This window comes from Carassius carassius, chromosome 38, assembly GCF_963082965.1.
Source record: "Carassius carassius chromosome 38, fCarCar2.1, whole genome shotgun sequence".
In the NCBI taxonomy this organism is placed as follows: domain Eukaryota; kingdom Metazoa; phylum Chordata; class Actinopteri; order Cypriniformes; family Cyprinidae; genus Carassius; species Carassius carassius.
Window position 1 is genome coordinate 18,570,833 of NC_081792.1, and position 16,881 is coordinate 18,587,713.

At 43.2% G+C, this 16,881-nt stretch overlaps 1 protein-coding gene across 10 annotated transcripts in view; it reads left to right on the plus strand.

Annotated features, from left to right (window-relative positions):
• Nucleotides 1–16,881, plus strand: part of LOC132119466 (neurofascin-like) — a 98,391-nt gene that overhangs the window by 71,667 nt on the left and 9,843 nt on the right. For 5 of the 10 annotated variants that reach the window (XM_059529467.1, XM_059529469.1, XM_059529466.1 and 2 more), the window contains 3 exons: nt 8,681–8,959; nt 10,056–10,175; nt 15,768–16,451. In XM_059529467.1, coding sequence (XP_059385450.1) covers nt 8,681–8,959; nt 10,056–10,175; nt 15,768–16,000 — 632 coding nt within the window. In that variant the 3' untranslated portion in view covers nt 16,001–16,451. Of the gene's footprint in view, nt 1–8,680; nt 8,960–10,055; nt 10,176–15,767; nt 16,492–16,881 lie in introns of those variants that run through there. The other 5 variants (XM_059529472.1, XM_059529470.1, XM_059529475.1 and 2 more) reach the window with 4 other exon arrangements.

Consider the following 16,881-nt stretch of genomic DNA (forward strand, 5'->3'; position numbering starts at 1 on the left):
CCCCTTGAGTCATTGGGCCCAAACTCCAAGCACGACTGAATCACCCACACGCTTCACCGAAGCGAGAGCCAACAAGAATACTGTCTTGAACGACAGATGCTGAAGGCTAACCGATTGGATAGGCTCAAAAGGGGGACCCTTCAAGGCCTCCAAAAACGCCGCGAGGTCCCACATAGGGACTGACGGAGGTCTGGGAGGATTCAGCCTCCTAGCTCCTCTGAGGAACTGGATGACTAAATCATTCCTTCCTATTGACTGACCGAGCGCCGTTTCAGAAAACGCCGCGATGGCCGCCACATAAACTTTGAGCGTGGATGGGGCTCTGCCCTTATCCAACAGCTCCTGTAGGAAGGAGAGGACCTCCGTCACCTCACAACTAAGGGGTGAATAACCTCGAGCTGTGCACCAGCTGGAGAACACCGACCAATTTGAGGCATACAGACGTCGTGTCTAGCCTGAGTGATGGTATTTAGCACTCCCACTGCGAGATCAGCGGGTAACCGCTGAGCGCCCACACATGGAGGGACCACAACTCCGGTTGAGGGTGCCAAATCGAGCCCCTGGCCTGCGAGAGGAGGTCCCTCCTCAACGGTACCGGCCACGGGGCGATATCTGCTAACTGCATCAAATCTGGGAACCATGGTTGGTTCATCCAAAGAGGTGCTACAAGCAGTATTGAACATCTCGTTTCTCTCACCCGTTCTATCACCTGCGGAAGGAGGGAGACAGGAGGGAAAGCGGGCAGCACGGCCATTCCCGTGAGCGTTTTCGTGGGACGCGAAGAGGTCCACCTCCGCCCTGCCAAATCTCTCCCACAACAGCCGGACTGTTTGCGGGTGTAGAGACCATTCGCCCGTAGGAACATTGCCTCTGGACAGCCTGTCTGGACCCAGATTCTGTAGCCCAGGCACATGCACTGCCCTCAGCGAACGCACGTTGCGCTGAGCCCAAACCAGGAGGCGTTCCGCTAGCCTGTACAGGTTTCAGGACCCGAGACCGCCCTGGCGATTTATGTAGGACACCACAGACATGTTGCCCGAATGGACTAAGACGTGGTGATCCTTGATTTGGGGACAAAAGCGCATCAGCGCGTTCTCCACTGCCAGCATTTCCAGACAGTTGATGGAGCTTTTCCCGTTCTGACCATAGGCCAAAGGACGGTCTGCCCTCAAGCAGCGCTCCCCATCCCGAAGTGGAGGCGTCCATCGACACCATCTTCACATTCGGGGAAGTCCCCAGGCTTACACCTGATCGGTACCAGCCGTTCGTGACACAGCTCTTATTGACCTTGAGATGCCGCCGGCCAGACGCCCACGCTCTGCGCGGCACCTGCGTCTTCAGCCAGAACTGCAGGGGGCGCATGCGGAGCAGGCCCAGCTGCAGAGCCGGAGATGCTGAGGCCATGAGGCCCAGCATCTTCTGACAGTGTCTGAGCGACACGGTCTCGCCGCAGCGGAAAGAACTCGCTGCGCGCTGAATGCCCATCACGCGCTGTGGTGACAGCCGCGCCGTCATGGAACACGAGTTCAGAACTATACCCAGAAACAGAATCGTCTGACTGGGGTTCAGCGAACTCTTCGCCCAATTGACACTGAGGCCGAGCTTCTCGAGGTGATCGAGTAAAACGGCCCTGTGGTCCACGAGCCCCGCTCGTGATCGGGCCAGAACCAGCCAGTCGTCCAAATAATTCAGCACTCGCATGCCTCTGAGTCTGAGAGGAGTGAGCGCTGCATCCATGCACCTCGTAAACGTACGAGGAGCCACGGAGGACTGTAAACTGATATGCCTGGCCCTCGAAGGCGAATTTCAAATATCGCCTGAGGTTTGACGCTATCTGTATTTGAATATATGCGTCCCTCAGATCTATTGACATGAACCAGTCCCCTCTGCGAATCTGCGCGAGGAGTTTCCTGGTCGTAAGCATTTTGAAACTGCGTTTCATCAATGCTTTTTTCAGCTGTCTTAGATCCAGTATGGGCCTGAGACCCCCGTCTCTCTTGGGCACCAGAAAGTATCTGCTGTACAGCCCCCCCCTCGCTTTGAGCTTGAGACACAGGCTCTACAGCCCCTTTGCTCAACAGTTTTGATATTTCGGCCCGAAGTATGTGTGCTACTTCTGTTTTGACCGTAGTTTCGACGCGCGCTGAAAAGCGCGGGTGTGCTGCGCATTTGAGGCGGGGAGCGCGCTGATCACAGCGGCCAGATCGCTCCTCCTCGACCCCGTCCCGGCGCTTAACCGACTGGGGGAAGGCTGAGCAGGTCCCGCGGGACTCGATATGTCTGCGAGTAACTGTGGGCTGCATATGTGCACATTTACCACTTTCAACTCGCTGTCTGCCTGTGCAGAGTGTACGTGCACGGGCCTCGTTTTTAACAGAAGCCACGCGCCGTATGTGACATAGTGTATGTGGGCACTGGGGAGCGGGCACGTTTACTATGCGGCGCGCTCGACCGATCTGTGTCGATCTTATCTGCGCGAGCCCTGTGTGCAGGGCTGTGCTTACATGTGAAGATGGGCACTGAGGAGTGGGCATCGTCACTGCATTTATAGCGCCATCGGCCGTGGCCGGACGAGCGTGCACGGGTTTTGTTTTTACAGAAACCACATGACACGTGTGACATAGTAATTGTGGGCACTGAGGGGTGGGCACGCTTACTATGCAGTGTGCGCGATCGACTTGAGTCGCTTTTATGGGCGCAGGCCCTGTGTGCAGGGCTGTGCTTACATGTGGAGATGGGCATTGAGGAGTGGGCATCGTCACTACATTTATAGCACCATCGACCGTGGCCGGACGAACGTGCACGGGTTTCGTTTTTACAGAAACCACATGACACGTGTGACATAGTGATTGTGGGCACTGAGGAGTGGGCACGTCTACTATGTAGTGCGCGTGATCGACCTGAGTCACTTTTATGGGCGCGAGCCCTGTGTGAAGGGCTGTGCTTATACGTGGAGATGGGCACTGAGCAGTGGGCATCGTCACTACATTTATAGCACCATCGGCCGTGGCCGGGACACCAGAAATTACACCTTTTTAGGGAAATAACTGGGTAGCCGTGATAACGTTTTTTGTGTGCAGGCAAGCGGGCAACCGTACAGGCTTGCACATTGCAAAAGACGCTGAAACAGTCACAATCTCTGGAACTGAAACAGCGGCGCGCTTAGGTGAGAGCCCGGCCACAGCGGAACTCGTACACCAGCGCTTCGATGAAGCAGCCATCGTGTGTAGTGCAGACACAGCGTCATGCAGCATGCATAGATGGCTTTCCTAGGATGGCTTCGGGGCTCCCGGCCTCACCGTAATCCTCTGCCGCAGTCCCCGCGGCGCGGGGCGACGGCCGGTAGAGCAAGAACGGGGGTCTCGAGCTGCGTTGCTGAAGCTGTTGTGATAACGGCTTTTGTGTGCAGGCAAGCGGGCAACTGTGCAGGCTTGCGCGTTGCAGAAAACGCTGAGACAGTCACAATTCCTGGAACTGAAACAGCGGCGCGCTTGGGTGAGAGCTCGGCCACAGCGAAACTCGTACACCTGCGCTTCGATGAAACAGCCATCGCGAGTAGTGCAGACACAGCGTCACACAGCAGGCTTTAGATGGCAACACCGCTTTTGCCGCCGTCCAGTAGAGGGCGGACAAAGGTGCGTCGCTATCGCCTGTTCCACCGGCGGAAGTGACTGGTAGTTCCTGTTTTTAGCATCATCAGTGTGGAGAATGCTAGTGAGACAGACGAACGAATTTGCGCTGAATATGGAGCGTTCCAAGCCTTCGCCACCTCTTCGTGAAGCTCAGGAAGAAATGAGGCGGGCTTTGAGAAGTACGCTCATCCAAAAGGGAAATACCATCCAGCCGGGAACGAGAGGGGGGGCGCTGGTGCAAACCACTCGCGGTCGAGACTCGTCGCGGCCAACGCGAGCATTCGCCCCGGCACTGCCCGAAGCTAGCAGAGAGTGCGTGTCCTCTTCCCCCGCCGCCGCCCTGAGATCGACTTCCTCAGACGACGCGCCGGCAAACAGCGGGCGCTGCCCACCGGAAAGCGATGCAGGGGCGGGCCGGTGAAGCAGGGTGAACCGGCGAGCTCGGTTGAGCTGAAGACGGTTCCGGAATCCGCTGGAAGCGATGCTTTTACGGCGCCTCAGCGCAGCGGAGAATGCAGGCTCAGAGAAAAAGGCCAGGCGAGTCCTCAGAGTCACCATGGCAACAGCTCGCAGTGGGGGCATCCGCCGTCAGTGAGCGCGAGTGCTGCATGATCTTCACCCGGGCAGGAGACACAGATGACGTACCGGTCTCCCTCGCTGAGTGGGGCTCTGACGAGCCAGCTTTCCATTTATTTCTGAAAAATGAGCTCAACATTATTTTATCAGCATAGCATAAGTAGTAATCCTGCTGATTTTCGCTTTGATACGTTAATTGGACTCTGATTTACAGCCATTTGAAATGTACAGTTTTGGGCTCTTCCAGGGGGTGCTACTGGGCCCCTGTGGGTAGAAGGGCAGTAAAACCTACATGTATATATTCTCTTCATCATGGACAAAAAACATTTATATTTATATCTGACAGTTTATTTATATCACATTTATATCTGACAGTTTTCACAGCAGTAATCAAGGACAATGTATACTGTGATACTTCACTATTACACAAGGACAAATTCATGCAGTGCTAAGAATACTAATATATATATATATATATATATATATATATATATATATATATAAACTAATTAGCAAAAATCATTGTAAAAATGTCCTCCTCACCCCCGTATCTTGCTCCTCACATGCTTGTCATCAGTAATGTGCATGCTCTTGGTTTTGATGCAGTACAAGATCCACGTTGATCATTCCTGCTACATTCTCAGTTATCCCTGAAGTCTTTGTAACAATAAAGCCCATGGCACCATCTTGCAATGCAAAATATTTAATCTCGTAACTCCCTTTATTTCACAAAAAATTTGCATATTTGTTACTAAAATATAAAAAAATAACTTTCTGGTGTACTGATGTCCCAGATGTTATTAATCCGATCAAAAATGTTTCTGTCTTAAGTAAAAAATAATGCCAATAATTAATAATATGTAGTTTTTCCAAGTCTAAAATAAACACATATAAGCCTACCTAGTAAAATGATGTGTTTACCAAGAATCTTCAGAACACAATATTCACCATTTTCATTTTATTTAAGCATAGACTATAAAGTTGATAAAGTAGCATCAGGACAAATAAGATTCGAGGAAAATAATTATTTATCATAAAAAATACATTAACCTCATATATTAATCAGTTCACACAGATGAGTGATGAAATATCCTTAAAAGTCACACAATCCCATCCAGTCAACTGACACAGATCATGTGATACATATAAGACATGTGATACTGTTCCAGAAAATAATGATTCCTTATCATCACATCTAAACTGGTTTCATCTCCCCATCGTGATCTTCTTCTCTTGTGTATGGAAACAGTTTGTGGTTGATATCCAGCACTGATGTGGTGTAGCTTGTTCTCTTACCATTCTTCAAGCTGTTTTAAGACCTTTTGAGAAGCTTTTTCTTTGAAGACAATTTACCACATCCTCTTCTTTCACTCCATTCAAGAGCATCACTTGGTCAGAACCCCTCATTTGGCTGATGAGACCATCTGTACAAATTAAAATACTGCAATAAACAATTTAATTATGCAAGAATTAAGAAAAAGTTACAGAGGCAAAGGACTTGCTCATGAGACTCCATTAGCATGTGTAGTTCTCAGAGACTCTAGAATTGATCTAATCTTGCAGTAAATGTGTCTTTTTCCTCTAGAATCTTTCTCCAAAGTTCCTGACTTCTCTCACAAATGTGTTTTAGTCTGTGCAGTGTGGATTTAGTCAGGCCTGGCTTTGCTAACATGCTGTAATTGTAATAGTATAAAAAAAAAAAAAAAAAATATAAAAACCTTAGAAATTATAATTACGGCTGACATGAACAGTCCCATGAGAGATCATCATAAAGTCCTGTAACACATAACACAGCATTGCTTCAACACACACATACCAGTGGACTTATGTTTGCTTGAGCACAAGATGGCTGTCTTCATTCCTCATCCTGAGCAAATAATTTCCTTGGTCTTCCTTATCTTCTGTAAAACAAGATAATCTCTACTTACTCTGTGTGCAATTAATATTGTTCATTAAACATAATTAAGTTAATTTAAAATAAGATTAAGACCAGAGCATTTGATGAGTAAATGTTGATTCAAAAAAACTCTAAACAAATGTACCTGGGAAGAGCTGATCATGGCAAGATTCGCTGAGACTCAGTAATAGCTCTTTTAGTTTTTAGGAAGGTTTGTGAGGGTTGGCTCTTAAAAGAGCCGTTGAGCTCGATATTGTAGACAGCATTATCAAAAAATAAAAAAAGCATTATCTGCAAACAATCCTGTAAGACAGAAAGGAAGGAAATATTAATTACGTGCAACTTATACATTACATTGGGTTTTGTTTAGACCATAAGAGCAGCCTCTGTAAAGATGCTGTATAATTAAATGTTAAATGCATCCATTATTAAAAGCAAGTAATTAATAGCAAGCTATAGTCATATGAATTCTTTTGATAGTGTTAGATGAGACAGTCCTGGGGCTTGTACAATATCATACAAGTGTTAAACTGAATTATTAAGACTGTGATGTGCGACTGTGTTTAGGGTTCATTTTTAAGACTTTGACCCTGTCCAGATACCCACACTTGCAGTCTTGGCCACTTGAGAGTGTGTGTACGTGACAGTGTGTGCAAAAGACGGTCCCCGGTCTTAATAATGCCAAAGCACAGTGTCCTTAACACACACTAAACCTCTCCAATACTGCTCTGGAGCACTATACAACGCTTAGTGTATCCCATCATGCATCGTGTTTTGGAATAAATCGTCAGACTTTTTGCCGAGATCTCACAAGAGGGCACGGAAAGCTGTCCAATGTACAGTATGTGAAAAATTGATAATTAGATATTAAAAATCTCTGTAAACACATACAGTAACTGTGTCCCATAAGGCAGTGGCTCCCTATCCTGGTCCTGGAGAACCCCAACACTGCACATTTGAGATGTCTCCCTGATCAAACACACCTGATTCAGCTCATCAGTGTAGACTCCAAGACCTCAAAAGTGTGTTTGTCAGATAAGAGAGACACCAAAACCATGCAGTGCTGGGGTTCTCCAGGACCAGGATTGGGAAACACAGTCATCAGCTCATGAAAAGTTCGACACACACTTGTGGTCATCATGCTCACTCGAACACTAGGCCAAATACAGGAAAGACGTCAAATAAGTAATCAAGTGGTCAAGTGCAAAGATGGCAAGTGTGGGTATTTAGACAGTGCAACAGTTTAAGAAACAACAAATGCTGTACAAATGATAACAGCAGGAATGTTTGATAAAAGGGATAAACTATCACAGACTTACTGTTGCAAATGTCTGCCTCCGCAGCTTTCTGTCTTCTCCATTTCTGAAGGAATACCTCTCCAGAAACACCACTGGGCTGACTGCTTCCTTTACGTCTTTTCAGCTAAAGATAAAAATAATAAAAAAGGGGAGAGAAAATAAAATTGAATTATATACAGAATGTTAATAATGATCTGTGAGCAAAATATTTAGATATAAACTGATATGAATGAACTGCAGGATGGAAAAATACATTTTTTTATATTTTTTTTTATTTGTTTTTTTTTAAGGTATTAAAAGCATTGTACAGAACATATGATTACTGTGACATCTGTCATATAAAAGCACATAAAAAGTTAAAAACACTAACATTACAGTGATACAAACTTAGCTGGTTTAGTGATTATTGTATTGTTGTGTTGATTATTAATATACCATAGTAAAACTACAGTTACTGTTGTAAAAACATGGTAAATGTCCCGTTTACTGTGTTTTATTCATTTAATTTATTACTATTGTAAGTGTCGTGATTACCATGATTTTACTACAAATACAACATACATCATTGAACCTGAAATTAATATAAAACGGATCGAAGATCTATGGCACGTCACGTGACCGATAGAGTTCAATCACCCCAGTTAGCAGCTGTGTTTATTTATTTAAACGCAATGAAACTCAAAGACAGCCGCGGATGACCGATATAATACAGCAATTAAACATATGGCGCTAATCTGATTAATAAAGAAGACAGGATACATTTTATAAAAGGCATTAAAAGAGCGTATTTACGATTACTCACCCAACCCGTGCCACTTTTAAACTGGTGGCAAGTTTCGCGATGTGTGCTGAATGAGACTTATTGGACGTGATTTCATAGCGATAAACATCTCATGTCCTCGCGTCGAAATCCTGACGGCAAAAGTTTCCCACTGAAAGCAATGAAGGTCGTAGTGCGTCGATATTGCGACGCCTAAAGGCACATTTGGTGTCATAAAAGTGACGCTAAGGGCGCTTGACCATGCTTCGGTTTTTGACGCCTTTGGAGTGAGAATGGGTTGTAATATAAATAGCAGATAGAATACAGTAGATAGTATGCCAGTGTTCCATTCGGAACATAGCCACTGTCTTTCACTGAATAAGTTTTGGGAAAAGGGAACTGTGGGAATTCCATTTAATTAACTCATTCTTTTTTCTGTGTTTTCTCGCTTCTCTTTGTCTCTCTTGTGCTTAACCCTGGAACCTCCACCTAAACTTCTCTCTGTTCTTCCTCTCAGCCGTTAACTTTACAGATGGCTTGATATTTGATACTCCTCCTCCTCCCCCTCCCCTCTCTACTGACCCAATCCCAACAATACTTACCCCAGAACCAGCCACACCTGCCCCTACAACTGCTGCTCCGCCCAAACCTACAACTACTACCACTTCTACTACAACTACAACTACAACTACCGCACCTACTACAACTACTACTAGCACCACTACAACAACTGCTTCCACTACGGTTCTTCCTGTTCGGCCCATGCCTCCTAAAACAGTGGATTGGAAAATGCTGGGTATCTGATAATGATGCAGTGTGCATTGGCAACGCCCACAGTATAGAATAATTAGATAAAATCAGTATGTCTTCTTGTTTAGATGACATTTATTATGTATGACTGACTCGGTTAACAGACCATTTAGGATAGGGCATGATTGATGTTCGCCCTGTTCCCTCACAGACATTTAGATTATGCTGAATTCGTATTGACATTTGCTTTACAAATAGTTTAGTTGCATTATAAAATTAAATGCATGATGTTGCTCAGTAAACTGAGATATTTAAAAGAAAACGTTAGAAATGAAATCACACATGCTAGCAGATATTGCTAACATTTTCTAGCTAATGTATTCAATTGTTTTAAAGTCCCCATGAAAGTTTTCTTTCTCATGTTACCATATTTATAGTGACAGTATTTACAGGTGGTTAATAGTTAAACAGTAAACATATTTGTAGATACAGCTTTTTTTAATAATTAAAAAGCTTAAACTAATGTCTGATATGAACTATGAAACTATTATTTGCTACTTGCAATTTCTAGCAAATATATAAAGGCCCGGATATTCATCGCACATTCTGGCACCACCCATGCTGCTGGAAGTTGGGTTTAGATGAATATTCCAACATGTGCCGCATGCTATAATCTCAATAACATACACAGCCAACAAAAATTACAATGGTGAGGAAAGAGGAGCTGGAAGCCTTAGTTCGAAAGTATTTACCAACTGTCACATACCTGTCCGAAATATTTACTTGAATTATGAATTGTTTCAAACTTCCGAAAAAACTCCAAACAAACTTTTTTTGACCAGGTCTAGATCGAAAGAATATCACAGCAGTTTCTTCTTTGATTTTGCTTGTTGTTTATTGAGGCCTCATTAAGAGTGAGGTGACATTTACCTTTGTATGGCAAAAATCTTATATTCCTTGCTAAACATTTTGGCAACTATACAAGCAAATAGATACCTCATACCTCAAAGCTAAGTAATCTATATTAACTAAAAGATACTAGACAAATTTAAGTTTCATGGGGTCTTTAAGTTTGTGTAACCTAACCAGTGTCTGTATCATAAAATATTTAAGTGCACTCCTCTCCAACCTGTTCTGCATAGCCCCGAATGAAAAAATCTGGAATCTGACCGTGGATGCTAACAATGACTATGCTAACGTCAGCTGGAAGCACAACTTCTCCATTGACAGCAGCGAGTTTGTGCTAGAGTTCACACTGGACAGTAAGAGCCAGATGCACCTGTTGAGAGCTTATAAAGGGACTCTAGATTTTACTGGGCCTGCTGGAGACCCAAATCATTCTCTTGTAATGTTTAATTGGGCCTAATTTTATGGCAAATTTACAGAACATCATGGTAAACATTACAGGGAGCTCAGATTTATTTGAAAGGGAGGTATTGTAAATGTTGTTTGAATTGTTCAGCATTTAGGATGTCTCCCTGCAGTGATCCTCTGTAATGTTCTTTTTCCACTGTATTTGTTTAGCTTGTTAACTTAAAATGTGTTTTAACACCAAACTAAGGCAGTCCTCCAGCATGATGCTTAATAATATCATATCTATCTGCAATACTGCATTCTGCTTTGTGTCATCAGCAGTCATGCATGTCCCCTTTTGAAAGCTCTTTTTCTTACTGGTGGCTAAGAACAGGGAGAGATTTAACTAAATCTATGAGGGGGAGAGACACCTTGAGACTGAAAAAAAGAGATGACCAAGACCTGCTCTAATTGGGCCACAGAGTATTTTGGTCAGTAAACTAGTGACTTTGAGGCACCCAGCAGTCCACTCTTGTTATATAAAGTACTGCACTGATTTAAACACTTATAAGAAATGAATGTGAGAATTAAACCATATAAGAATTGTTTTAAGAAAACATGATAATAATAAATAATAATTTAGCTTTTTAACTTAAAATGAATGTGTGTGTGTGTGTGTGTGTGTGTGTGGGTGTGTGTGTGTGTGTGTGTGGATAGATAGATAGATAGATAGATAGATAGATAGATAGATAGATAGATAGATAGATAGATAGATAGATAGATAGATAGATAGATAGATATTAAATAATGTAAATATTTTTTTCTTGTTTTAATCTTGAACCTTATGAACTCAAGCTGTCTCGAAACACTATGGGAACAAGAATATGCCCACTCCGCCATGTTTAAAAATCCCTGTCTACTGTCACAACTAGTACGAGAAAACAGAGGAGCCAGGAGTGGTTCCTATGTCAGTGTTGTATCGACATCCCAGATAGAAAGGCCTTGAAAGCCGCCATACTTCTCATAGAGTGGGCTCTGACCCCCAAAGGTGAAAGGATGGCAGAGGTCTCATAATTCAAAGATGTCCTATCCACAAACCACCATCTTAAGGTCTGGTTTGTCACCGGGAGACCTCACTTGGGCAGACCAAAGCAAACAAATAACTGGTCAAACTTTCTCCACAGGGCAGCTCTGTAGACATAAGCGTCCAGTGCAAACCAGATTAAGGTTCTTAAAGGAGAACAGAAGGACTCTAAGGCTACGTTCACACTGCAGGCTGAAACGACCCAATTCCGATTTTTTTGCCCCTATGCGACCTGTATCTGATCTTTTCATGACAGTCTGAACGACACAGATCCGATCTTTTCAAATGTGACCCAGGCCACTTGGGTATGTGGTCCTGAATCCGAAACGTATCCGATCTTTTGAAATGCGACGTCCGTCTGAATGGCCAGGCCACATGTATCTGACCCGTACGTCATTGATACGCTACAAACGTCATACGTCTGCGTTGAAGTAGGCGCGAACGAGAAGATAAACTGATGAATTCTGTATTAGTGAAGCCACTCACATCAGTATCCCACCACTCCTGGTTGCGACTCCGCACCCACACGTTTCTCTGTACCGACGTGGCTAACGTTTTGTGGTTCTGCTCCACAAAACGCCATGGCCAAAAACCTTGCTCTCCTCCTTTTTAATTTTCTTCTTAAAACGAGAAGATTGTAATTGTGCTGGCTCCGTTGGGAAAATAACTTTAATATTGCAAAAAGAGCACCGCTGTTGACTACACTGTTGTTGACATCCATGTTTAACGTTAGATACTTCCGCAAACAACGAGTGACGTCGTTGAGCGTTGAGTACTCTTCTGCGCATGCGGGTCACTTCTGGGTCATTTCACGTTCACACAGGAGATCACAAAAGGTCGCATTTAATTGGAAATGTGAACGGCCTTGCAAAAAAATCTAATTTTTAAAAAAAATCGGAATTGAGCTTTAAGCCCTGCAGTATGAACGTAGCCTAAGGCGCAAAGCAGGCCCCAGCCTCAAGGCACCATGGAGGAAACTTGTAAACAATGAGTTCCTCCCCAATGACTGGCCACCCAGAGGTGTATGGTAAGCAGCCATGGTAACCATGAACACTTTTAGGGTGGAGTGGGCTAACCCTGTGGAAAATGGTTCCTGCATGATCTACAACACTTAACCAACTGGGCAGTTGATTGGGTCCAGCTGAAAGTTAACACACAGAAGTGAAAAAGTTCCACTTCAAGGAGTACAGATTCCTCGTGAAGGGGGCTCTAGAGGAGGATAATGGTCTCAACAACCTCACTTGAGAGACCGGAAGCTATGAGTTGGCCTCAGGGGCCACACCCACAGTTTATCTCGGGGGTGAAGAATTGAGCCCCCCAACTGATATGGGCCAGAACATTGCTACTAGCAGCATATGAACCCCATCCCTGTGCACTCTCTCCAGAACTCCCGGGAGCAGAGCCATAGGGGGAAAGCATACAGATGAATCCTCTGCCATGTCTGTACCATAGCATCCATTCCCAGAGGAACTGGACATGTGAGGAAAAACCAGAGTGTACAATGTAAGGTCTCTCAAGATGTAAACAAGTCCACTTGGGCCTGGCCAAGCACCTTGGGGTGAAGCCTCCGTTCCCCGGGACTCAACCCCTGCTTTCAACTGGATGTGTACTCCTTGGTTGAGGTGACCAGGGATGTAAACTTCTCTCAGGGAGAGACCCACAACATGTTGTCTGTTTGGACTAGCACAATATGGCATTTCAGGTCTGGGAGAAAGTGTGTCAGTGCACGAAACACAACCAGCAGCTCCAGGAAGTTGATATGCTATGAGAGATGTAGGTCTAACCACAGAGTATTACATGATGGCATGAAGCTCCCACCACAGGACCCTGCAAAAGAAACCAATGACTCCTCCACATATCTAAGGCCCAAAGACATTGCTGCATGATCTTGATAGTGCAGAGCAGGTTGTCCCTTGGGGAAAGCCCATTGGTTCTGAGCCACTTCTGCAGGGGTCTTATGTACAGCAGGTCAAAAGGAATCATGTTAGATGGAGCTGCCATCAAACCGAACAGTCTAAGATGTCTCTCCATAGCCACAAATGGCTGCCATAGACCGGCCAATAGCTCTGGTGGTCTCTTCGGTGGCCCAGAGAGACAAATCTGCAGTCCAGTGAAGCTCTTTAATGTCATTAGACCTGACCTCCATGCCCTCATCAAGATCCTTTAGCAGGTCGGCTTGGTAAGCCTGCAATCAGGGCTGGACTTGATTGGACTGATATCACATGTGCTTCAGAGTGTGGGGATGAAGAGGCATTCCTATAGCATTTTGTCGCAGCTTGAGTTCCTGGAGGAGAACAATAAATTATATTAGTAAGCTCCTACAGTAATAATAATAATAATAAAGGTAGGATTTTATTATTATTAATATTATTAATTTTAAAAAAATTAACTTTAAAATACATATTTAAAAAAATGTCAGTTCCTATAAAGTAGCATTTACAATCTTTTTAATTACACAGATGAATTCCTACAATAGAGTTCTGTTGTGCCTGTGCATGTTAAACTGGTCACAGCATGGACAAAATACATGCAATACATAACTAGTTTTTGACTAATGTATATTCCTCTACCAAAGTATCTCTCTCTCACTCATTTTCTTGCTCTCTCTCACTTGCTTCTTTGTACTTGAGCTATCTGTCCAGCTCATCAGATGCTCACTCACTCTTACCTTAGCCATTGGCTTCCCAGCAGAACTTGTTATTTGGCTGCCCACAGTTGCTTGGCTTAATGTTCATATTGGCCACCATTGCCCCATCCCATGATTGGATTATACCAGCAAGCCTGACATATCTGATTGATACCCCATGGGCGTTTTCTTTTTTTCTTTGGTGGAAATGTTTCAGAGTTTTCAGAGAAAGATAATGATGAGGTGAATGTTTCCTACAAAGTTTCCTCGAGGGGAGAGTCAGAGTAACATATTTAATCTTGAAACATGTTTTACAGTACATCCTGATGCAATACCCCACCAATCAAGTGAAAATATAGCTTTAGGGTTCTGGGTTTCATCCAAGAGGTGCACCAAGACTGTGAACTATTTTTTTTTACACTAAGGAGTACTGCATTATTATAGGATTCAATTATATCAGGACCAATACAGGACCCACACACATTCTCTAAAATTATTTCCCACGTAAACTCACTATATCATTATATTGCAGTCCCTTTCCTTCTCCCTCGTCCTCATCCTGTCACCATGTCCTGTCAAGATTGTAGTGGCTGCATGCATTCTGCATGAAGCATGGTGTGTGACAATGTTTTACTAGATTTAGAAGATCCTCAGCCCATATGAAATGTTTATTTTGATCTTAAAGCAGGACATTGTTACATTTGAAGAGTTATCAGCCCATTTTGTGCATGTAATATGGGAATAAATCAAATTTAAATGCACATGCACATTGGTTCTGATGGAGAGGTGAATTATATACCTTTGGAAGGCAATCAGCACATTTATCAAGCTGTTAAAGAACTAGATATAAATTTTCCTGAAGGAAATATCAGTGCTTTCAAGGCCAAAAACAAAATTGTCATATATCAGCTATCACCTAATAGTAACCTGATATTGGGTATTTAAATGTTTTTATTTAATTTTCAGTTTTTACATTATCTTTGTCATCATCTAACACACACTTATAAAACACATATATAAATACATTAAGACCGCTTAACTTTGTCATTGCTATCAGGATGTGAAGAGAATGTTTTTGAACCAAATCAACTACCCTGCCTCTAAAGCTTTTAAGTTTTTTGAATGTACGGATAAATGGGAATTGTCTAAAAGGGATAAATAACTCATAACATCAGCTTGTAGCTCTTGTAGCACTTTCAGGCATTATAATTAAATTTTGACATGCCTATAGAATGATACAATGGCTGCTTGCTTCAAATGCTGTTGTATGGTCACATTTTGATATGCAGGTATCTGCATCAAACTCATGCCAACCCATGAGTTGAACAGTGCATGATGATTTCATTTAGGTTGCTTATGAACATCATGGAACCTCATTGCAACATCATGCCCACCTTTTGACAGAGCCATTGGGATTTGTCTCTCCATTTTTGGCTTCCTCAGAGATGAGATGAGGTCTATGGGTAATTGAGACAAGGTGCACCTCCATCTACTCTAGAACGGAGTTCATTATAGCAAATAAAATGTGAGATGTTAAGTGGCAACTTCACATCAAAGCTTTTAACAGGCGTCACTGAAGCAAATGATGCCCCTAATACACCAATGCTAGACTTTGATGTGTGCTGAGTGAAGATATTCCAGTATTTTCACTCCCAGCATGCCTAAAATACTATTTTCATACAATCTTACTTAAGAATTATTGCACCGAACAGAGAAGAATCTCACATATAGAGTGGATAGGGATGCAGCACATTTCCTCAATTAACAAACATGACCTGCTGTCTTGGTTTTGGTCAGTTGAGCTTGATGGGCTCAGTTTGATGGGCACCTCTTTTGTGTCTCCTCCTGAAGGTAATGGGTCGATGAAAAGCATAAAAGTAAACCACCAGCCTCCGATTAAACTGGCTGGTCTGGTGGCCGGGGCCAAGTATCGGTTGCGGGTGTATTCCCATGAGCATAACTCCATCAGCAGCGACTATGTCACGTTCGAGACAGGCAGAGGTAGGAGTGGCCAAGACACAAGGGAGAAAGAAAGGATTCAACATGTGGCCAAACTGTATTTTGTCATATTTCCACATGAGTAACTGTTACTTGTAACTAATAAGGCATTGTGCTAGCAACACCAAGGGCATGGTTTCATTTCCAGAGAACAAAAATGATTTTGTGCATTTGTCTTTTTTTGAAGCTTCAGATTCATTAGCAATCTCATTTTCCAGCAAGATGCATACTGTATGTGTCTCAGGTGGTGCGAGCAAGATAAACTTTCACTGCTTTTTGTGTAAGAGTACATTTAATAAGATATTGATCCTCATAATGAGAAGAGTCCTTGAGCCATGTAAATGCCATTTTAGGTAAGATGTTTGTTCTGTTTTTCAGGTATAGAAGATTGAGCTCATAATCTCCTCTTTCACTGATATATCCCTGTGATTTTCCACATGAAAATGCCACTATCATAAGATGCAATGTTCAAAAATTTGGGTTCAGTAAGAAAAAAAGAAAGACATTAAAATAAATGTAAATAAATGTAAAGAAATTAATAGTTCTATTCAGCAGGGATGCAATAAATGGTTCAATCGGGATAATGAAGACATTTAAATGTATATTTATAGCTTATATTTATAATTTACAAAATACTTAAATGTCTATTTTTCATAGAATAAAAAAAAATATCACAGGTTCCACTAAAATTTTAAACAGCACAACTGGTTTCTGATGGATTATGTATATCCAAATGCTTTCAACAGAGAACTAAAAAAACATCTAGTCCACCCTTCTAGAACCACTTTATAATATCAGGAGAGACTAAAATGTTTTGCAGGATGCATCTATTAAAAAGAGTTTTTTTGTTTTTGAAAACACAAAAGTATTTGATGATGTGGTTAAACCGACCTTTACTCAGGTTCTGTTTTCATCAGATAACTCTTCGTGGAGAGAGTGTCATGTGCTCTGATGTTATTATCAGGAT